The sequence below is a fragment of the Pygocentrus nattereri genome, chromosome 26, assembly GCF_015220715.1.
Source record: "Pygocentrus nattereri isolate fPygNat1 chromosome 26, fPygNat1.pri, whole genome shotgun sequence".
Classification (NCBI taxonomy): domain Eukaryota; kingdom Metazoa; phylum Chordata; class Actinopteri; order Characiformes; family Serrasalmidae; genus Pygocentrus; species Pygocentrus nattereri.
In genome coordinates, this window is record NC_051236.1 from 2,200,845 (window position 1) to 2,223,854 (window position 23,010).

The window sequence follows — 23,010 nt, forward strand, 5'->3', positions numbered from 1 at the left end:
TGGTTGAGCTGAACATCCTCTAAAGTCAGCGCTGGTTTCGAAATCTTGTTCTTTGGTGACTCACACCGTACGTCTGAAAAGACCATGGATGTAAAGTCTATGATTCACATATCGTCGCTGTCCAAAGAAAAACAAGTATCTCCAAAATAGTAACTTTACAGGAGAAGGCAAAAACATTATTACCTTTCATCCATCCATCCATCCTCTAAGCCGCTTCTCCGTCAGGGTCGCAGGGGGTGCTGTAGCCTATCCCAGCAGTCACTGGGCGGAAGGCCCGCTACACCCTGGACAGGTCGCCAGTCCATCGCAGGGCAGACAGACAGACAGACAGACAGACATAGACAGTCACTCACATTCACACCCACGGGCAATTTAGCATGTCCAATCAACCTCACTGCATGTCTTTGGACGGTGGGAGGGTTCTTCCACCGGAGAACCCGGAGGAAACCCACACAGACACGGGGAGAACCCCGGTCACCCAGCAGGGGAATTGAACCCAGGCCCTTCTCGCTGTGAGGCGACAGCGCTACCCACCATGCCGCCCCTATTACCTTTCAATGCAAGTTAATGTAAAGAGGTTTTATTCCAAGGGACGTTACAGCATTTCTATTGGTCCAATCATCATGAGGTTTACACACAACATAAAGGACAGCTGGTGTGTTGAAAGTAAGCAAAAAGTAAAAGTCAAGAAAAATGGAGATACGTGGTTTTCTTTGCACAGCGACGGTATTCACACTGTACAAAAACACTCCATCCATGCTACGTGACACGGAGCCTCTACAGGCAGCTGTCATATAAAGCTGCCTTATTCAAACCTGCTGCGCTCCAAGCACTGAGCAAGGCATCAGGCGGTGATGTTCACAAGTAGGGCAATACAGTCTCTCGACAGCCTCTTTCACAGAAAAATTCACCAAATTAACGTTTATTACCTCATAATTCTATTTGGTCCAACGCAGTAACATCAGCATAGACTGATGTCGACTTTTCTCCGTCTCCATTTCACTGGCCTACACATCTAATGAGTAAATTTCATTTTTAATTTTCTTTTTTTAAAAGAGCACAGTATGGGCCCAATACCTGATACCAGTATCAGTATCAGTGCATCTCTATTGGTGGTGATCAGTATATCAGCTTTGACCAACATCCTAAACACAACATATACTGGTTTTGCTGGTGACCAGCCATGCTGGTCTATGCTGGTTTTTCTAGCAGGGAAGGAAATCACACTGTCCTGACTAAGTGTTCAAATTATGAGATGCTAAGTCACAATGATGAGACACTAATGAGATATTAAGTCATGAATATGAAATATGTGCAGAGCTGCAGTAACTACAGAGGTATAAAGTTGATGAGCCACACCATGAAGGTATGGGAAAGAGTTGTTGAAGCAAGGCTAAGGCGAGAGGTTCAGATCAGTGAGCAGCAGTTTGGTTTCATGCCCAGAAAGAGCACCACAGATGCAGTGTTTGCGTTGAGAGTGTTGGTAGAGAAGCACAGAGAAGGTCAGAAGGAGCTGCATTGTGTCTTTGTGGATCTAGAGAAGGCAAATGATAGGGTGCCAAGAGAGGAACTGTGGTACTGTATGAGGAAGTCAGGTGTAGCTGAAAAGTATGTTAGGGTGGTGCAGGACATGTATGAGGATAGTGAGACAGTGGTGAGGTGTGCAGTTGGAGTGACAAATGGTTTCAAGGTGAAGGTGGGGTTACATCAGGGATCAGCTTGGAGCCCCTTCTTGTTTGCAATGGTGATGGACAGGTTGACAGATGAGGTCAGGCAGGAGGCTCCATGGACCACGATGTTTGCAGATGACATTGTAATCTGTGGTGAGAGTAGAGAGCAGGTGGAAGAGAATCTGGAGAGGTGGAGGTTTGCATTGGAGAGGAGAGGAATGAAGGTCAGTAGAGACAAGACGGAATACATGTGTGTGAATGAGAGGGAGGCAGATGGGAAGGTGAAGATGCAAGGAGTAGAGGTCGTAAAGGTGGATGACTTCAAATATCTTGGGTCAACCATCCAGAGCAATTATCAGTGTAGAAAAGAGGTGAAGAAGAGGGTGCAGGCAGGATTGAGTGGGTGGAGACGGGTGTCAGGGCTGATGTGTGACAGAAGGATAGCAGCAAGAGTGAAAGGGAAGGTTTACAAGACAGCAGTGCGTCCTGCTATGATGTTTGGTTTGGAGACTGTGGCTCTGTCTAAAAGACAGGAGGCTGAGCTGGAGGTGGCGGAGATGAAGATGCTGAGATTTTCATTGGGAGTGACAAGGATGGACAAGATTAGAAATGAGCAGATCAGAGGGACGGTGAAGGTGGAGCAGTTTGGAGATAAAGCCAGAGAGGCCAGGTTGAGATGGTTTGGACATGTGTTGAGGAGGAATAGTGGATATATTGGGCAAAGAATGTTGGAGATGGAGCTGCCGGGTAGAAGGAGAAGAGGTAGACCTCAGAGAAGGTTTATGGATGTAGTGAAGGTGGACATGGAGATGGTTGGTGTGAAAGTAGAGGAGGCAGTGGATAGGGCCAGATGGAGGCAGATGATCCGCTGTGGCGACCCCTAAAGGGAGCAGCCGAAAGAAGAAGAAGAAGTCATAATTGAGATGCTAACTCTTAACTGAGATAGTAAGTCATGATTATGAGACATTAAGTCATAAATATGAGATTAATAATTACCAGATACCAAGCCATAATTCTGAGATACTAATGTGATACCAAGTAATAATTATGAAACATTACGTCACACTTGAGATGCCAGCTCATAATTACGAGATACATAGTCATATTTATGAGATATGTAAGTCAGAATTATGAGATATTTACATTTACATTTACAGCATTTAGCAGACACTCTTATCCAGAGCAACTTACAAGAAGTGTTTTGTCAATCTAGAGAAAGTATCTTTGCTAGTTACCAGTAGCTTAGAGAGAAAGACGGTCCTGAGCTCAGATACTGATAGAAACAAAGATGTCACTGCAGACACCAAGAGAAAAAGAACCAGAGTTGAACGCAGAACTCTGTGCCATTCAAAGCAATACAATAACAATAAGATACAATACAATAAACTACAATACAATACAATAAACTACAATATTAAGATATTAAGTAATTATTATGAGATATATGTCGTAATGATGAGATAATGAGATAGTAAGTCATAATTATGAATTATTAAGTCACAATTGAGGTACTAACTCATAGTTATGAGATGCTTAGTCATAATAATGATATATCAAATCAAAATTATGAAATATTATGTCACAATCATGAGACAGGATTTCATTATCATGACAGCAAGTCATAATTATGAGATATTAAGCAATGGTTATGAGATACTACGTCGTAATGATGAGATACTAAGTCGTGATTTTGAATGATTAAGTCACAATTGAGATGCTGACTCATAGTTATGAGCTCCTTAGTCGTAAAAATGAGATATCAAATTGAAATCATGAGATATTATGTCACAATCATGAGGCGGGGTTTCATCATCATGACAGCAAGTCATTATTATGAGATACTATGTCGTAATGATGAGATACTAAGTCATGATTTTGAATTATTAAGTCACAATTGAGATGCTGACTCATAGTTATGAGCTCCTTAGTCGTAATTCAGTCAAATTTATGAGATATTATGTCACAATCATGAGACAGGGTTTCATCATCATGACAGCAAGTCACAGTTATGAGCTACTCAGTGATTGTTATGAGACATTTGGGACACCCTGTCTCAGCCAAGGGCCAAGTGGTAGGGGCGAGGGGTGGAATGGGACTGGGCCCAAGTCGTCGCGATGGGAAGCTTTCTCGTTCTTATCGCTTACTAAATGGCTTTATTGTGTTTTTTTTTTCCCAGGGCCCATAAATCATAAATGCGAGTGAGGGGTGCGAGCCGCTCGGTTATAATCGGGTCTAGCGGCTCGTTCCTTCTTCGATGTTGCACAATCGGGTTGCGCAGCTCGCAGAGCAGCCGCGGCGGCGGCAGCCGGTCTCGGCCGGTGACATCACGAACGCCATATTGAAATATTTTCCTTTTCCTCTTTTTATCCCTCCTCCGTTTCTGAACCGCGGCCGACGGCGCTCCGTCTCCTCCTGGATCCACGAGCTCGCACCTCGCAGACATGGAGATCGATGCTCTCCTCGAGGCTCTGAAAGGTTCTGGTGGTTCATTTTCGGGTCGCGTCAGCGGCGGGAACGTTAGCGGCGCGCGAGGCTGTTTGGTTAGGTGGAGTTAGCCGGCTAGCGGCTAGCGGCTAACGGCAGCGAAGTGGCTTGTTCTTTTGGTCGTTTCCGACTTTTCGCGTCGCTTTTGTGTGGTGAAACTCGCGGCTGGCGCCTCGCGTCCTCGACTCCGACTCTGGTGTTTTAGTCACCTTAGGAAGCTGAAGTGAATTTGCGACCCGTGGATTTTAGACAGCAAGCCCGTTAGCTTAGCCGTGTAGCTAACGCTACCAGTCTGAGCAACGCGAGTTCTTGAACCTAGCTGCTAAAGTTAAAGGGGAACCCCACCAATTTTTCCGAAGGTTCCGCCTAAATAGGGTTTCAAAATGTAAGCAGAGCCGTTCAGAGCGTTTCGGTGTGAAGCGCTCCGTTCTAGAGAAACTTGCCGAGTCAGAATTTTTTCACAGTGGTTGTGATAGGAACCAGACGTCCACCTTTAAAAGCTTCCTCCCTCACTCAGCCTGGTGTCTGAAACATTGGTTTATGGTGGTTATGTGACAAAGGTCTGGCCCCAAACGTCTTTTAAATCCTGATTTTAAGCCGTTCGTGGTGAGGGGGTACCTGTGGGGCGTTCTGAGGCAAATGGTCCCCGAGGAAAAGTTATTTTTTTCAGATTTACTACTATTTTATCAGTATCAGCGTTATACACTAAAGCTCACAGGATAGGTGTTGGTTCACTTGTGGTTGTGGGTGGTAAATAAAGTGGGTCTGTAACACAAATGTAACATGTCAAGCCCTGATTCCACCACCACTGTTAATTTCAGTCTGTACATTTCTCTACAATTGACCATTTCAGACCAAACCACTCTGAATGGCCTTAATTATGTTGTGACAACAAGTTTTGAGAAAGTGGTGAAGGTCCACTTTAACCAGCAGCAAGGCCCAAGCGATGAAAGCGGCGTTCGCCAAAAGTCTGTTTCATATGGCCGTTTCTCTCTTCATCCCGTAGAATTAACCTTCGTTTTTGGTGCTGGTCCTTTAAGACTAATATATGCAAATGAACTCTGTTCTTATAGGCTGAACTGTTTTTTTGTTTGTTTGTTTGTTTGTTTTTTGGCCTCATTCAAAAAGTAATCCATACAGAAACTGGCCTTATAACTTGTAATTGTGTGGAGTCAAGCTGACTCCACACATGGCTGGATATCTGGCTGGAATGGCTGGATATCTGAATGCATTAATTTTTGTGACATCACAAAAATAATTATAGCTTTCGCAGCGTAACTTCCATAGATGGATCAGGGAGAGAACGGTACGTTCGGAAACTTCGAACATTCCACACCACACTCTTTTAATGAAAACAAAAAGGAGGAAAATTTGTTTTTCCTTGACATGAACCCTTTAAAGTAGGACCATAGTTTATTTCTGCGCTTAGAGTGCACTTATGCTGTAATTATAACACCTCTTAATATCTCATTGATCTTGTCTGATTGAAGTGAGTCGTCAAACCACTTAAGCTACGTTCACATGACGAGCCTCGTTGCTCAAATCCGATCTCTCTGACTCGACGGTTCACCCTGGTTTAGGTCAGTGACTCAAATCGGTCATTAATGTGACTGAACTGACCCTCATGAGCTCCTCCTGCTCAGTCACGTCACGTGACAATCGCTGCATCATCGGCACAAACTAACGAGCAGAACGAGCTTAGCTGAGATCATTAACTCTGATCAGCTCTCAGCTTCGTTATTAGAGCCAGACGAGGGAGAAAAAGGTGAGACGAGCTGCTTTTCCGCCGTTTACAGGCTTTAACGTCTGTTCGGCGCTGCTGCCATGGTAACGCTGAATGATGGTCACGTGCGGTGAAAAAGAGCACGCGAATTTCGATCTGAGCGCCACGTTAAGGTCACGCGGCCATGAATCGGGTACCCATCCGATCTAGAACCACGCATGAAAGTGGCTCAGGTCAGATTCGAGAAGATCAGATTTGCGTCCACACGGCCCTGAAAACACCAGATCCGAGTCATGTTAGGACCAAAACTCGGGTTTGTGCCACTTCAACCTGGTAATGTGGACTCAGCCTTAGTTACTCGTACGTCAGAATAGCGCGAATGTGATATAAGCCTCATAAGCAGTCGGTAGGTCCTGCAAGTGGAGGGCAGCTTTTTAATCTTTCCAGGCAAAGCAATACTATTAAATATGTGCCATGCTGCTAAAGTAGACTCCTGAAGCTGTTTATACCATCTGAAGAAAGTGCAGCTGAAACTAACGTGCTTTTGTGATGTGCCCTCAGATTTTGACAAGAAAGGGAAAAAAGAAGTCTCTCCAGTGCTGGACCAGTTCCTGTGCCATGTTGCGAAGACCGGGGAAACCATGTAAGTGTTGTGTCTGAACTTTTTCCACTTTGGGCCTTGCGCTGGGCTAAATATAGCAAAAATCTAACACCTGGATACCTCAGTACACAACGTGCAATGAGTAGTTTCGAAGTTAACGCGATAAATGATTGTTTTTAGATCGTTTGGCCCTTTTAAAGCAGGATTTCTCAACCCGTAGGCTGCGGGCCGCCAGTGGGCCACCAAGCACCCTCTAATGGTCCGCAGGCTGTTCTCAGGGGGAGGGAGTAGTTCGTAGTGGCCGGGTAACGTCACTCCAAGTCATAAGTGGGGGGGGGAGATTAACTTGGGTCTAGTAATTAAAAATAGAAGAATCAGACGTTTCCAAATTGTGACCAATATGAATATTAAGACATTTCATCGCAGTGGCAGAGTAATTGAACGTCGTCCGTTTGAGACGCAGCCTGCCGTGTTCGGTGCGGACCTGTCAAACGTTTTCCTTTAGTTTGCTCTGGTTTGACGCTCCACCCACATTCAGGTCATCATCACACAGCTAAACCGGTCTCTGCCCGCTTCCGAACGCTGCTCAGTTCACTGTTGGTGGGAACGCATTTTATGATCAAACGAGGGGATTTGTCAGCACAGCCTACTTTTCTTCTCCTAGCGGCGCGTCAGCACTGTACTGTCAGTGTAAGCTGCCTGTTTTAGCGTCTGACTCTTTACAGGCTCTTGTTTTGTTCCTGCAGCTGATAAAAATGAAAGATGAGCCTTAAAATAATAGCGAGGAGATGTTTGGATGAGCAACAGTGACCTGAGTAGTTAAACTCAACTAGATAAACGACTGACAAAGAAGCAGACGTCAAGTGAGGTTTATTATTATTATTATTATTATTATTATTATTATTAGACCCCACTGAGTGGAGTGAGGTTCATTTCAGATCAGTTACTCCCGTGGGAAAGCCACAGGGGTAGTTTCAGAGAAAATGCGATGGACTGAAGCTCCAAATCACCGTCCACATAAACATCTGCCTTCTTTCTTTTCCCCCCTTTTTTGCCATCTCTGCAAAGATGTTTTTTTTTTTTTGTGAGCAAAACTCAATTTTTGTTTCTGTGATTGAACTGAAATAGGCGAGCTGATCTTTTTCAGGCCCTTTTCCAGTGTGAGCAGTTAGGGGGGGAAAAAAAAAACAAAACAACTTGATTTTATTTTTCTATGGGCTGCTATGCTTTATAGTTATAAGCAGGTGGGCCTTGGCTTTAAACCATCCCTTGTTCCACCCTGAAGCCCAGCTGATTGTGTGCTGCTGCCGTGACTGTATCTCTGTCATTCAATTACAGCTTTTAAATGGCAACAAGTTCCCAGGCTGCTCTCTTGGTGGAAGTAATTTCCAGCTTCTGTCATGCTGTGAATTTGTTTATACCAAAGTACGTCAACTCTGAAATGTGATTTAGAGGCAAAACTTGCCTCTGATGAGGCAATATGAGTAACGGTAACACCAGAGGACGCCTTTAGCTTTGCTGGACGTTACTTTTGGCGGACCTTTGGATAAATTAACAAGCAGGGAATTGGCAAGCAGCAGGGAAGAGTAAGACCGTGTTCAGACAGCGGACCACAGATGGATAAAATTTGCTGTGTTTAACTTGAACGTAAAAGCTCCGCTTGTCTTGTGATGAAGTGTCTAATCAGAAATGAAGGTGGGTGAAATTGAACCGGGGGGCTCACGCGAGCTGTACAGTTGGAGTTGCCCATGTTTGCGATTTCAGCTGGAAGATGAAATATTAATTTACTGCCACGTGCCGCTGAAAATCAGATTCTGTCAGTAATCCGATCAACGATTAAACAGTGCGGTAAACCGTGGGTCTATATGAGTCAGGCAGTGATCGCATTTCTGCTGTGCGACCAGCCAGTAAACTCACAGAAGAAGACGTGACGTAAACATAATGTAAAAATCAAACTTCATGCCGCAGCGTTGTTTTTTTTTTAAAGCTTTGACCCACTTTACCTGAAAATATGAACATGGATCATCTAGTAGATGCAGAATATTAAATCCTTCATTTTGTCAAGCATGTAGTTTCAGCGTCGCTACAAGTGTTGCTTGCTTATTTCCAGTACTGCCGTCTGTTTTTGCACATGTGCAGACTTAGGAATCCGAAAGAAATCAGAGGGGGAGTTCACATGCGCTGACAAATCTGATGAAATGCTAAAATCCAGCTCTCTGTAATCCGATGATGGGATTATTGAGTGCATGTAAAGGCAGTGAGAAGTACACGATGAGTAACCCTCACCATGGTAGCTTGGTGAGTGGTTTAATTTAATTAAGCAGTAGAACCCGAAAGGGAGTGCGTTATCGCGGAATAACATCACGGCGGTGATTTTTGTCTCCGTAGATCACAGCTAAATAAATAAAGTAAGAAATTAATAAACTGGGCTGTGAATGTGGTGTTAGTTTTAATGTTCGCAGTTCCTTCTGCCAAATTATAGCTCCTTAACGAGCAGCTTGTTTCTGTGTCAGAGTAACAAACTCCGCCTACTCGCCTAAAACTCTCAGGAAAAAAAGGTGCAAAAATATCACTGGGGTGGTTCGGTTCCCTCAAGGGTACATCTCAGTACCTTTAGTTAGGGAGCATAATTTCCAAGTTGTATTGACTCCACACACCACGTCTCGTCTCCAGGCTTTTCATTTTATTGTTCAGTTTTAAAACATTCGGTTATGAAAAGGTACAAACGCAAACTTTTCACCTGGAGAAACTTGATTTGACCTTAAAGTCGCTGCTGTACCTTTGTGGGTACATTTGTACTGTTTGTACCTGTTTGTAACGAGAAATGCACTTTATTTCTAACAGTGTACACTAAATTCCGACACTGTCGTGACCACTGAGCACCTTTTTCGTTTTTTATTGGGTCAGTTTTACGGCTCAGTCTGATTTGGTCCGACTCTGAAGATCAGACTCCACGTCTGGCGAATGGTGTTGGGTTCATTTCTGGCTGATTCCAGGTTGTTCAGCTGTTCTTCTGTCACAGCTGCCGACTGAAAAGCTGCTCAGTGGAGACGACGGTTTGGGAATTTAGTGTCGTCTCGTCTTCAGAGTCGGAAAAAATCGGCTGTCGGTCAGATGTGATCTTAACAGTGTCCGTTTTCTGTTTGTGGTGAAGTGAGAAGTAAGAATGTTCAAATGGCTCGAGCGTCTCCTACAGCTGTTAAAGTCGTTGCTAAGCAATGGCATTTTAGCAGAGTGATACGGTGTTTCTGAAAAAACCTGATGATATGGGGAAATAACAGCACAGAACGCTTACCAACCAATCAGCTTGCGTGGCCGGAACTAACTGGTGTATAATGTAGAAATACACCATTTCTAAACTTATTCACTCACTGTCCAAATCATTGAGTTCAGGTGTTCCAGTCACTTCCATGGCCACAGGTGTATAAAGCCGAGCCCCTAGGCCTGCAGACTGCTTCTACAGACATTAGTGAAAGAATGGGTCGCTCTCAGGAGCTCAGTGAATTCCAGCGTGGTACCGTGATCGGACGCCTCCTGTGCAGCAAGTCCAGTCGTGAAATTTCCTCACTACTAAATATTCCACAGTCCACTGTCAGTGGGATTATAACAAAGTGGAAGCGATTGTGAACGACAGCAACGACAGTAAAATGACAGAGCGGTCAGCGGATGCTGAGGGGCATAGTGTGCAGAGGTCACCAACTTTCTGCAGAGTCCATCACTACAGACCTCCAAACTTCATGTGGCCTTCAGATCAGCTCAAGAACAGCGTAGAGACCTTCATGGAATGGGTTTCCATGGCTGAGCAGCTGCATCCAAGACTTACATCACCAAGCGCAACACAAAGCGTGGAATGCAGTGGAGTAAAGCGCCGCCAAACTTGACTGGCCTGCACAGAGTCCTGACCTCAACCCCATAGAACACCTTTGGGATGAATTAGAGCGCCCCAAAGGGAAACAAAGGTCTTAGTTCCGTGAGATTAGTGTGGTGTTGAAGTTCTCACCCATAAAGATCTGCTCCGCTCTTGCTCTTATCTTGCAAAACTTGTCACAGGCAGAATTTTGTGGAATATGCTTCGCCGTCTGAGCACAGACTAAAGCTGGAGATCCCCTCAAAGCAAAGCATTACATGGTCAATTTTGTGTTCAGGTTCACGTTGAATAGCTGCAGATTATAAATCTATTCGGTTGACTCACTTTTTTTAGATGGCCAGGCTAAATCAAATAAGAAAAACGTGATTCATCTTAATTAACTACGGAAACTAAAGTGACTTCACTGCAATTAATTATATTATCTGTGTTTTTAACCCTAATCACAGTATTGTTTTTCAGAGGGTTGTTATGTCAGAAGACAAAAAACAATCCACCAGTGCCAAATTTGTAAAAGTCCAATCAAAAATATAAATAGATCAACTTTTATTCAGTGTTTCACGCATGAATTAACAGGACTGATGCTCTTTGTAATGAAATAAAGTTGATCTGTGTTCTTTAAGTCCTAAGATTATCCACGCTCAAGGAAGTATAACGTGACACATGCCAATTTATCCCTATAACAGTAGATTGTAATATTGCCTGGCCAAAATTCAGTAGATAGAACTTTATTGGTCCTGAGGGGAAATTAGTGTTACAGTATCAAGACGTGTAATTGCACATAAACCGGCACATATTAGGCAGAGAAAATAGACGTCAATTAGGTAGAAATACAAAGTTGGAGTAAAATATGAAGGAGTAGATACAGAAGTATATCTGTTTGCATATTTATGTAGTATATAAAACAGATCTGTTGTATTTACATGAGAGCAGGTGTTGCACATGGTTCTGAAGGTTCTGGTCAGGTTTGTTCTTCAAGGTACCAACCGTGTAAATATTCCCTCAAAGGTTCTACAGTGGGTTTAAGGTCTGATTGTGAACCTTCAATAATTTTCCAGGTGAAAAGTTGTTATTTGTAGCTTTTCATTACCGAATGTTTTGAAGCAGAACATTAGATTAAAAGCCTGGAGGCGAGGCGGGTGTGTGGAGTCAGTACAGCTTAGAACACATCACTTCAGCGGATTATGAGGGGCACTGCCCCGGTGACAGTTTAGCACCTTTTTTTTCTTTCTTCCTGAAAGTGCACTAAGTGGTATGAGGCTGTTTACAATGCAATGAGTATAAACGTAACTAGGAGTAGCTGCAGTGTTTACAGTCTAAAGTGCACAGTGAGGCAGTAGCAGGTGTGATATATTGCACAGTGTTTATTAACAAGACGGGTGATGCAGTGATGTGATTCAGCACAATTCACTGCTGTGCTTCATTGAACCTGGGCAAAAAAAAATGTTCAGGCAGGTTCTGCTGTAGAATAACATTTCTGTTTGTGTGTGTGTGTGTGTGTGTGTGTGTGTGTGTGTGTGTGTGTGTGTGTGTGTGTTCGCCTCCTGACAGGGTTTCGTGGTCGCAGTTTAAAAACTACTTTCTGTTCAAGCTGGAAAAGGTAATGGAGGACTTTCGAGCTTCAGCCCCAGAGCAGAGAGGACCTGCAAACCCCAATGTGGAGTCCATTCCATTTGAAGAGATGAAGGAGAGGATACTGAAGATAGTCAATGGATACAATGGGTGAGTTGCTTTATAATAAAGAAGAAACATGTGACCTGCTGTTCAAAGCTACATATTGTGGGGGAGAGATTGTATACAAGGAGAAGGAGGCCAGAGTCTCTTACCCCTGTGCAGTTGCGCCATCTACTGACTGTTGCATGTGTGGGAAGAGACACATATTTGCCACTAATGCATTTGCTGCTTGTGGTTGAGTTTGTGATGTAAGCGTTGGTCTGTTGGTTAGAAAACGTCACTAACCAAATATGTTCTACCTTCCTGGCAGTATACCATTTACTATCCAGCGTTTGTGCGAACTGCTGACGGATCCCAAGAGGAACTACACAGGAACAGAGAAGTTTCTCAGAGGGGTTGAGAAGGTAAGAACACTCACTGGACTAAGTGTGCTGGGGTCAGTCTCACGAAGCACATTCAGCCTAGACCATAGCTGTGTCCCAGTACAGAGGCTGCATGTAAAGGCCGATTGTGTCATTGCAACGCTGTCCAATTTTCAAGGTTCCTTCATTTCCAGCCTAGAAATGTGTCCTCCTTTTCCCTGGCAATGAAGGATCCAACGGGTGGATCCTTCATCAGCCAACATGTCCCGAGGTTCATTGCGTGCTGGTTTGGATTCGAGAACATGGCAGCGTCAGCAGAGGAGCGAACAGTGGATGGAGTACACTTATATTTATAAGTGTTGGGGTTAAATTGAGACGAATAGCTCACGACACAAAAACAACATTAAAACATCTCATTAGTAGCCGGAGGTGAAGCATCTCCAGCTCTAATAAATGAAAACAAGAAAGAAATCAAAGTTTCTGGCTCAATCTTTCAAGAACTTCAAAAGAACTGGACACGAGCAGCGTCTTGTGACAGTTGCCGTGACACAAACAGAAAATCAGCCGTAGAGCAGAGCGTTTTATCTTGGTTCAGCCTTCGTGGGTCTAAGCAGCCTTCGGAGGACACGCCTTTGTAGACTGCACCCTTCGAAGGATGCAGCCCCTGAATTGGGACACACTGTGGGCGTCTGACTCCTAACAAACGCAGCAGCAGTTAACTTTCAGTGACGTCTATGACCAACTGCCAGTCATGTGAAACACGAGGAGCCGAGTGGCTTATTGTTCGAATAGGAGTAAAGAATCGAACTTCATAAACATGGAAAGTAAAGCATTTATAACGATGAGGAACAACACTGCCTCTACTGCTACTGTGCCAGTGCTTATTAGAGAAATAACTGCTTTATAATATTTATATCTATGTATGTATGATATTGTTTCCCCACCCAAGAGGCAATATTTGTGTGGAATTGATGCCACAAACATCATAAGGAAAAGAAGCTTTACTCAAATAAGACTGAAGAGGTCAACCGTGGTTAGAAGGCTGTCCCTGTGTGGTCAGAAGCTCGGGCTTGGTTGGTCCAAAACCCCAAACTTGACCGCTCTGGAGCATACAGTGCAGTTGCCATGGTGACTTAGCCCATTGAAAAGTGATCCACCCTAATGAGAATCCAGGGTTAGATCACGCTAAGCTTAAAGTGAGCTGGCTAATCAAGAAAAAAGCAACTTTTGTGAAACAAAAAAAAAATGAGTCCATATGAAAGGAATGCGCAGCAAACCATCCACAGATACCAGGTAATGTGAAGGCTCATTACATGGGACCAGTACTGAATAAAATATTCCCTACTTTTGGAAATTCCTATAGCTTGATGGATTTTTTTTTTTTCTTCCTGATGACCTGCATTTGTTGTCTCTCCCCAGAACGTGATGGTGGTCAGTTGTGTGTATCCCACTTCTGAGTAAGTGACATTCGTCCATCTCTGCCTCTAAATATGAACATCCTATATTGGTTCCGTTCATGTTCTGTACTGAATCCCTCTATGATGGAAAAGATGCTCATTATTCTTTCTTTTTCAGGAAGAATGGCTGTAGTGGTGTTAACAGAATGAATGGAGTCATGTTGCCAGGCAACACATCTGTTTTCACCGAAAGGTAGGGTACATTAGCCAGGACTGTGTAGTCTGTGATTTAACCCTTCAAAGCTGATGCAAAGGAGTGGCTATTTCTGCTTTTTTATCAATTCCTCTCCATTAATAATGCGATTTCTGAGTGCCAGTGTGTTTTGTTTTCATTTGATTAGTGATCTGATTACATAAATCAATAATAATGTATGGATCACAGTTCTGTTCTGAATGTTGTAAAGATAATAAATGCATGAACTAGCTCTTTTAGCATCCTGTAGAAACTGTGCACTTCTTAATTTGGCAATGTTATGAAGGTGGAGGAATGCTGTTCTACTAATATTGGCAATATTTGTGCATCAAAGGACAGATCAAAGGACAGAATCGATCATGACATCAGTTTTTTTTATACAGATGTGTCTGATGCAACTGAGAAAGTATTAAGTGTTAATTTGGCCAGTTTGTTTCTGGCAGCTTTTAGACCAAGAAGTAGAACCTCTTTGAGTTGTGTAGGAGGAACTTGCACGACATCCAGTCTTTCTTGTCTTGTACGCAGTCCTCAATCTTATAAAGTTGAGTTTATCGTCTGGTTTGGCCGATATATACGATTGTGTGTTATCAGCATAGCAATGGAAATTGATGCCATGTTTACCAATAATGGTACCCAGCAGTAGCATACTTAATGTGAATAAAAGAGGTCCTAAAACAGAGCCTTGTGGAACGCCATACTTTTGTAAGAACAGATGATTCGCTGTTTATGTTCACAAACTGAAAGTGATCAGTCAGGTCAGATCAGAACCAGGAAAGAGCTATTCCTGTTTTAAAACATGAATCCGTTTGCTGAGCTCAGGTAAACGATTCTGGTCTCTCTGCAGTTGTTACAGTGTGTTCAAGATCTGGATTTGCTTTGCAGGGCAGCAGGTTTGTAGAGGTTAATTGTTTTTGCCTGATTGTTTCACTTTTATTATTGAAGAAATCATTACCGCTGTAGGCTGTTGGCTTCTGGGCTTCAGTAGCCGTGTGGTTCTTGGCAACTCCTTGGCAGCAGATTTGAACAAGCGACTTTCTTTTTTTGGGGATGAGGGGAGGCTCGGTCCCAGGCGAGTGTTGTTAACCATGATCGATGGAATAACTTCACGCTCTTGCTCGCTTTCATGCTTCCATAATTTTCTCATGCTCTTTTTCTCAGGAAAGTGAATGGACCAGGAACCCCCAGACCACTGACCAGACCTAAGCTCTCCTCATCTAGTTCACTGGCAACGAACGGCCTGCCAGACAGCACAGAAAACAAAGAATCAAGCATAGCAGCAGGCCACAACAAGCTTGTTAGGTATGCCTCACCTGCTCTGTTCACTAAAGGCACTTTGAAACATGTATTGCATCTGTTGTTCTTTCAAATTGATGTTGGTGTTTGGATCGTTTAAGCTGCATTATATGCATATGAAAAATGCCTGTCTCATACCTACAGTATGTGCAAAAGTCTAGGCACCTAAGCTCATTGTTTAACAAGTGTGTATTTGCTAGGAAATGTGAATTCATTACAATAGAATTTCTTATGAGTCAGTTTGAAGAGCAAAATTTTCCGGATTTCTCTTGGATGCCCCCAGCTATTGCATGGATTTGTGGAATTCCATCACAAGCACACTTCAATAAAGCAGAACTTACTGATTAGACAGGTCAGGTGTTTGATAATAACTACGTTTAATACCAGTCTTCCTTGAGGAGAAGTTTGGAAATGGTTAAAAACACATTGACATGCATGAAATACTTAACTTACTGTATTTTTTCCGAGCAAATAGTGAAGTAGTTTTATAGATGCGCTGGGTTCAGAAGTATCCAGACACCCCTTATAATTAGGTGCACACATTGCTGACTCTGGTATTCAGTGCACACACTTCAGTATAATCTCCAGTGATGCATTGATATTTGCCGACAGCGATTCCAGTACCATGACAAACCTTTCTAGTGTGCATGAGTGCATTTCACTTTAACAGTTAAGTAATTAAGATCTAGCTGATTTAGCTACATCACATTATTTACCTCCGATTGAGTAGCGCTGCAGTGGAGAAGAGCAGGTTTTGTTTCACGTCAGAAAACTGTTTCTCTGCAGCTGTAAAAATAAATAAATAAATAAATAAATAAAATCCAAGGCTTTGATCTTTTATCTGTCTCTTTCAACGGCAGTCTCTGTAGCACAGTTACAGCAGGAGTCGCATTTCGAGTTTTGTTTGTAGATAGTGGGGCTGTAGTTGAATGTTCCCTAAAGCCAGGCATACACTGTCCACTTCAGAAAACTTGTTCTTTGGTCACTCATGCCATCCGTTTGAGTAGACCGTTCCGAGTACGGATGATTTATGTGCTTAACCTGTACAAAAACCCTGTGTCCGATTAACAAGCTGCATGAAGCGCAGCCTCTGCAGACAGCCCTGTCTAAGGACAGCTATCAATAAACCTTCCATTCAAAATAACACTCTTCACACCCGAGTACTGAGCAAACATGCTGAGAAACTGAGCTGGAGCAGCTGCGCATGAGCCTAAGGTCACCGTGCCCAATGCCCAGTGGTAGCTAGAGGGGTATAAAGGGCCCCAGCATTGGGCTGTGGAGCAGTAGAACTGCGTTCTCTGGAGTGCTGGAGCTCCATCCAGTAACTTTGGCGCATGAGTTGGAGTTCCAGAAATGATCATCCAATATCAGTATCTGACCTCAATAATGCTCTTGTGGCCGAGTGCAATCAAATTCTCACAGCAAATTTCCAACATCTAGTGTAAAGACTTCCTGGTAGAGGCTGTCACTGCAGTAAAGGGTGCCGATCTCCCTATTAACCCCCCCTCGTTTCAGGCGAAACTCTGGACGAGCAGGTGCATATTTCAGTTGTTTTTATTGTCGGTACGTTCTAGGATGTTTTCTGTAATGCGGTTCTTGTGTGTGTTTTGCAGTGATGCCTCCGTTTCAGGCAGCTCTCTAAGTGGTTCTATAAAGAACAAGCATGCAGATGAGGAAGAAGACATGGAGGGAGAGCAGCAAGAGGTGAAGAGGCTGAAGTTCACTGAAGACGGAGGTGAGGAAGATGATGATGTCATAGACGAGCCGAGTAGCGAGACGCTTCGACCCGCGCCGCTAGAGAGTGCATCCAGCGTGCAGGAAACTGATTCGCCGTCGTCTATGACGGAGGAAAAGGATGAGGAGCATGAGGAGGAGGAGGAGGAGAGAGAGGCTGCTACTTCAACAGCAGGCTGTGAAGATCAGGGTATCATTTTTTTTTTTTTTTTTTTTTTTTTTTTTTTTTTTTTTTCTATTGAAGATCATTCAGTTGGACTTATTTAGAATAATTGTGGCCAGTTAGCCAAAGTGTGGAAAGGGTGTCCGTTTCTCAGACTCCAGCTGTCCAAAAACGGGACTCCAGGAATTAATTGCAGAGGTGATTCATATATATCGCTGTTGTCGGAACAAAACCTCGTATCTCCAAAATGGTAACTTTACAGGAGAAGGGAAAAAAAACTACTTTATTTTTAATGTAAATCGGTGGAATCAGACTTTTCCCCAAGTCATGTCGGGCCGTTCATCGTGAAATTCACAAACAGTGTAAAGGAAAACAAGTGTTTTCAAATTATGTCCAAAAACTTAGCGAGGTTTTGTCCGACAGCAGCTTTATTTGCTTCATGCGTGTTTTGAGCAGGAAAATCGCCAAACTGTCCTGGACTGCAGCCCACAGAGGCAGCGGCTTCCAACAGCAGGCTGTGAAGACCAAAGTATCATGTATTTTTTTTTTTTAGTAATTTCTTTGTTTAAACATTCGGTTTTACTAGAATAGCGAAGATCATTCAGAAAGTTAGACTAATTTAGAATAATTGTGCAGTCAGCCAAAATGTGGAAGGCTGTCCAGTTTCCGGTTTGGACAGCTGGAGTCCAAAATGGGACTCTGGCCGAGTTAATCGCAGAGTTGAGTCATACACACACACACACACACACACACACACACACACACACACACACACACACACATACATATATATATATATATATATATATATATATATATATATATATATATATATATATATATATATATATATATATATATATATATATATACACACACACACACACACACACACACACACACACACACATATGTATGTATTTGTCCATTTTTGTCTTTTTTTTTTGACAATTTTAAAAAGGCGCTTGCCATTTATGTCAAAATTTCATGGGGGATTGGGGGGGGGGGGGTTATTTCTCTATTTACTTCCATAAAAATGAAGAGCCTTTTCGGAGATACAAGGTTTTGTTCCAAGAGCAACGATATGCATCTTTGAGGAGGGATATTGGCAAACGTTCCTGGACTAAAGCCCAGCTGGACACTCCAGGTGGAGTGGAAAATGGATAGCAAAAATATCACGATGCGTAGACATTCTCACTAAACACGAGGCATATCACCATTCTGACACACTAGTAGCGCTACATTTAAAAGGGACATTCAAAGATTTTCCACATTTTGAGAATGTTTTGAATAAACGTTTAAGTGGTTGAATCTGAAGTGCTCTGTTCTAGATAAACCTACAAAGTCTGGATTATTCATAGTGGTGGTGACAGAAGTATAAGGCGTTGAATATCTCTAAAAAGCTCCCTCACAGAAAGTTGGAGAGGTACATGCAGGGTGTTGTAAGGCAAAATAGTCTCAAAAGAGAACCTGCACCCCCCCCCCTCGCCCCAGTTCACCACTATTATCATCTCTAGTACATATAAAATCATAAGGGGCACACTTGTAGGTTCACTGGATGGTAAATAAAATGTTGTGGACATCACAACCCCTGGTTTCAACCACCACCAGTTTCTCTAGAACAGTCTTTCACGTCAGACCACCCCGAATGACTAAGTTGGTGGCCCCACATTTGAGATCACTTTTCTGAAAAGGATCCAGGCCGATCTGGTCTTGACTTCTGTGTGTCTAAGTGAAATGCAGAAACGTAAACTTTTCTTTCTGCATTCTTTCTCCTCCAGAGCCCACTAGCACTCAGTCCGACTGCGCGCCCGCAGACGACCAAGAAGGCTGCACTGCCGAGAGGGAAGTGCCTTGTGGCTCCACCTCCCCGGCCGAGGAGCCCAGCGACATGGACCAGTCAGAGCAGCAAGCGCCGGCCTCCAGTCCTGAGCAGAGGGAGGGGGAGGAGCCAAGCGAGCCGGTCAGCAGCAGCAGCAGCAGCAGCAGCAGCGGTGACGAGAGCGGATTGAGCAGTAATGAGAGCAGCGGCGGCCAGGCCCCCAGCAGCAGTGCTGCAGACTCTCCCACAGAGGGCGACGTGGAGTCGGGGGAGCTGGACTCAGAGAGCACAGAGGAGCCCATGGAACAGGACTAAGAGGCTCAGAAATAACTGACTCCGTAGCATAAACAGCAACCAGCGTGTGCTCATATGTGGAGATTTGAGAAGAACACACTAACGAACGCTGTCGGGAGGGGCTCGTTAACTGACCTTCCACCGTGAGCCTTTCGGTCCAGTGTCACCAACTACTCCGACTTTGTTTCCTTCCTCTGAATGGACACACGATGCTGGTGTACATATGTGATTTTTAGTTTTGAATTGAAGGTTTTAAACTGGAAGGTTCTTTTTTGTACCCTTTCATTTGCTCCTTTCGATGCAGTTGGTCTTCAAAGGCACTTCTCCTTCTCTCTACTTGTCGTTGTAACATAGCGAAGGGACGTTTCACTTTGGTGTGCGTCCTCAGGACAAGCTCAGCTTTGTTCGAGTTTTTTGTAGTTCAGTTACATAACCCCCGGTCTCCGAGGCAGTGGAGGTTCTCTGTACCTTGCTTATGCAGTTTCTCCAAAGACCCATCGCTTACTAGCGTTTGAAGAGAAGCCATATGTTTTCAGTTCACGTCCGTTTTCGTTCTTCCACGTCGTTTTGGGTGCGACGGCGGTTTCGTCCGTCAGATGTTGCGCATACAGACCCACGTGGAACGTCTCGCTGTGTTGCAGCCGACGCAACGTCCTTTTTCCTTCCATCCTTCTATCTATCCTTCTGTCTTCTTCCCTCGATGATCTGTCGCTGTTACAGCAGTGCGAAACCGTAGACTATACTGAAGGCGAGAGTTTAATATAAAAGGTACATATACATAATGACTTCTTTTGGTTCACAGTAATTTATATGGACATTTCAATGAATCGCTCTATTTTTGAGAAGTTCTGTTCATTTTGGCGGTCAGTTTTACTGATGACTGGTCCGATTAGCTAAGTGTGCGTGTTCGTGTGCGAGTGTGTGCAAAAGCGCGAGAGGCCCATGTCTACACCAAGCTGTGTCACCAGTAACAGCTGGCTGCAGCTGTACCGTTTTGATATTTAGAATTTTTAAATTTCTGTAGTTTTGTAGAGCGTTATGTGTTCACTGCTTTTTTGTGAATCCATATATTATTGTAAGATCTCTGTGTAAAACTGAATGCGTGTGATTTCAATGCAGTATTCAGGTGAAGCAATAAATGTTCTGGTTTTAAATGTGCAAAAGACCCCTTTTTAAGTTTTTATACAGTACTGTTCAGAAGGCAGAGACCACCCTTTGCCTAATTCCCATTCAGAACGGCCATCAAGTCATTGATTTTGTCAACGTTGCGGGCTGGGAAATATTTCACAGGAGACTTTATTCAGTATGGCTTTTCAAGAGACTCGCTTCAGTTCAGAAATCTGCAGGGATAGTTTTTCACACAGTGGGTGAAAGTGGCCCAAACCTTTTTCTTTGACTGATCACATTTGTCTTTTAAATGTGGTCTGTATGCGACATCAGTCCGAACAGATCGGCCCCTAAACCGACCCGCATACGCAAAAGAGCAGAGCTTGGCACGGCTCGTCCAGAGGTAAACAACCACGACTGCCAACGAACGCCAGTCGCGCCCAGAGGTTCGGTTCCATCTTCACCAGCATCACAGGAGCCATCATGAAGCTTCGCCGACTGTCCGCTGGGCTCATCACCGATAACGTGTTCCAGTTCGCTGTGAAAAGGGCGCAGTCACGTCTTCGGTTCGTGTCTTTTGGATTCTTTAAACTTCGCTTTCAGACTTGGAACTGTTCTTTGACGCTGCAGCCTCGTTCTCTTACGGCCGCGTTCGGACATTTCTTTCAAAATCTCTGAGACACAAAGGATTTTAGGTCCTTTTGGTCATTTTTTGGTAAAGAAACATCAGCGTGAATGTTTGAGTCTCGGCAGCGTGAAATTATGATGAATGTCGAGTTGGACTGACATAAAAGTGAAAGAATTCCGATGCGTGAATTCCGATCTGGCTGTTTTAGATTGTGCGGCAATTCGACTCATCGAATATGTATCGGATTTCAGTGCCACATAAGAAAACATCTGAAATCGAAACTGAAAACGTCAGATTCAGTGTTTTTGCTGTTCACACCGACACCCAGACACACGTGTCGCATAGAAAAGATCGGATTTTGGCCACTTTTACCTGCTGTGGGAACAAAGCCTGAGAAGCTGGTTGATGATTTTTCTGAAGTAAACCCATTCAGTGGCGTTGAGGTCTGGACTCAATCCCATCGTTCAGCTTCTTTGTTTGATGTGTCCGTCTCCTTTCTTCTTGATCAGCTACACGTCCTTTCAGACCCACAGCACTGAGTGGTCTTCTCACAGTAGAAGGATGGACAAACACCTGTGGATGTTTTCAGATCTGAAGCAGTTTGATCTTCTCCTCTCTCTCAGAGATCAAAGCTTTCAGTGCTGTTTATCTGGTGGGGGCAGTTTTGGTGTCTTCTAGGTCTTCCAGGTGGTTGTTAGGAGTCATATTTTTCTCTGTAGCTTTTAATAGTTTTGGAATTTCCTGTTTTCACTAATTTGAATTTTTTTTTTTGTGATCTCAAACATCTGGAAAGGAAAAACTTGTACTTTAACTGCTGTTTTGACCATTAAATAAATGACCGGTTGTCTCTGACTTTTGCCCAGTACCGTACGTCTTATTTTCCTCTTTGTGTAAAGAGTAGAATGAGACGTCAGCCCCTATAAATATTGTGTACACAGTCAGAGTAAATGACTTGCTCTGACTGAGAGTAGTAGATTATTATTGATTGCGCAACGTTTCTTATGCGGAGCGCAAGAAAAATAATCCCGAGCTTGCTGTGACTTAACGTGAGCTTCTTAATATGCTCTAAACCGTTGTTGCGTTCAAATCCTTGCTTGTATTTTCTGCTTAATTTCATAACTGCGGTCCTGAATCCAACCACGTTCCCTTATCCTGGCTTTTACGCCCTTTCATAAAAACCGCCACTGCAGGTCATGTTGTATTCCCTGTATTTGGGATTTGAAGGGGAATTCCACCAATTTTCCAACACTTCTGCATAATATATTGGTTGAGATGTAAAGAAAGCCATCAGAGTAGGTTGGTGTAAAACGGTTGGGGGTTGAGTATAAAGTCATTACATTAAATGCTTATGAATACACAGCCTGACAACTGACAGTTGACCATTTCACCACATTTACCAGTTCACTGGTAGTTTTAGATGGAAAATAACAGGAATGCAGGATATCAGAATCAGATATTTGCATAATTTTTAAATTTGACGGATGAATATCGGTCCTATCAATTTGGTGATTATTGAGTAGAGTGATTAGGTGGCACTGGGCCACCACACTGATAGTCTTATGCAGCGTTTTCTCCTGGTTAAATGACGTTTTATTGGTTTTCTAAGTGTAAATAAGTTACTATAAGTCCTCTACAGAGAACATGGTGCTGCACAATTTAATGCAGAGTTACTGTTCATTTGATTCATTTGATATCGAGGAGGAAAAAACATCTGGCCATATATTTTCCAGTGGGTGGCGCTGTTGCCTCACAGCAAGAAGGGCCTGAGTTCGATGCCCTGGCCGGGTGACCAGGGTCCTTTCTGGGTGGAGTCTGCATGTTCTCCTTGTGCCTGTGTGGGCCCCCCCCCCCAGTCCAAAGACATGCAGTCAGGCCTATTGGAGACACTAGACGGCTCCTAGGTGCGGTTGTGTTTGTGTACAAAGTCCCCTGATGGACTG

The 23,010-nt window shown here is 43.6% G+C and overlaps 1 protein-coding gene across 2 annotated transcripts; it reads left to right on the forward strand.

Moving 5' to 3' along the window:
- The first annotated feature begins 3,866 nt into the window (after positions 1-3,866).
- On the forward strand, positions 3,867-20,493 carry ppp4r2b (protein phosphatase 4, regulatory subunit 2b). Of its 2 annotated transcripts, none has more exons than XM_017682551.2 (9): positions 3,867-4,145; positions 6,439-6,520; positions 11,895-12,065; positions 12,328-12,421; positions 13,799-13,836; positions 13,955-14,029; positions 15,188-15,328; positions 16,936-17,246; positions 19,001-20,493. In XM_017682551.2, the coding sequence occupies exons 1-9, from the start codon at positions 4,112-4,114 to the stop codon at positions 19,354-19,356; spliced, it is 1,302 nt and encodes a 433-aa protein (XP_017538040.1). In that variant the 5' UTR covers positions 3,867-4,111; the 3' UTR covers positions 19,357-20,493. The 2 variants fall into 2 exon arrangements, with proteins under 2 accessions (XP_017538040.1, XP_037390871.1); XM_037534974.1 differs by lacking the exon at positions 3,867-4,145 and adding an exon at positions 5,370-5,460.
- The last annotated feature ends 2,517 nt before the right edge of the window (positions 20,494-23,010 follow it).

Excerpts from the sequence above, each read along its gene's own strand:
- ppp4r2b (XM_017682551.2), top strand. The coding sequence starts at position 4,112 with ATGGAGATCGATGCTCTCCTCGAGGCTCTGAAAG. Across the intron at positions 15,329-16,935 it reads GGCCACAACAAGCTTGTTAG|TGATGCCTCCGTTTCAGGCA; the intron begins GTATGCCTCACC and ends TGTGTTTTGCAG. Across the intron at positions 17,247-19,000 it reads AGCAGGCTGTGAAGATCAGG|AGCCCACTAGCACTCAGTCC; the intron begins GTATCATTTTTT and ends TTTCTCCTCCAG.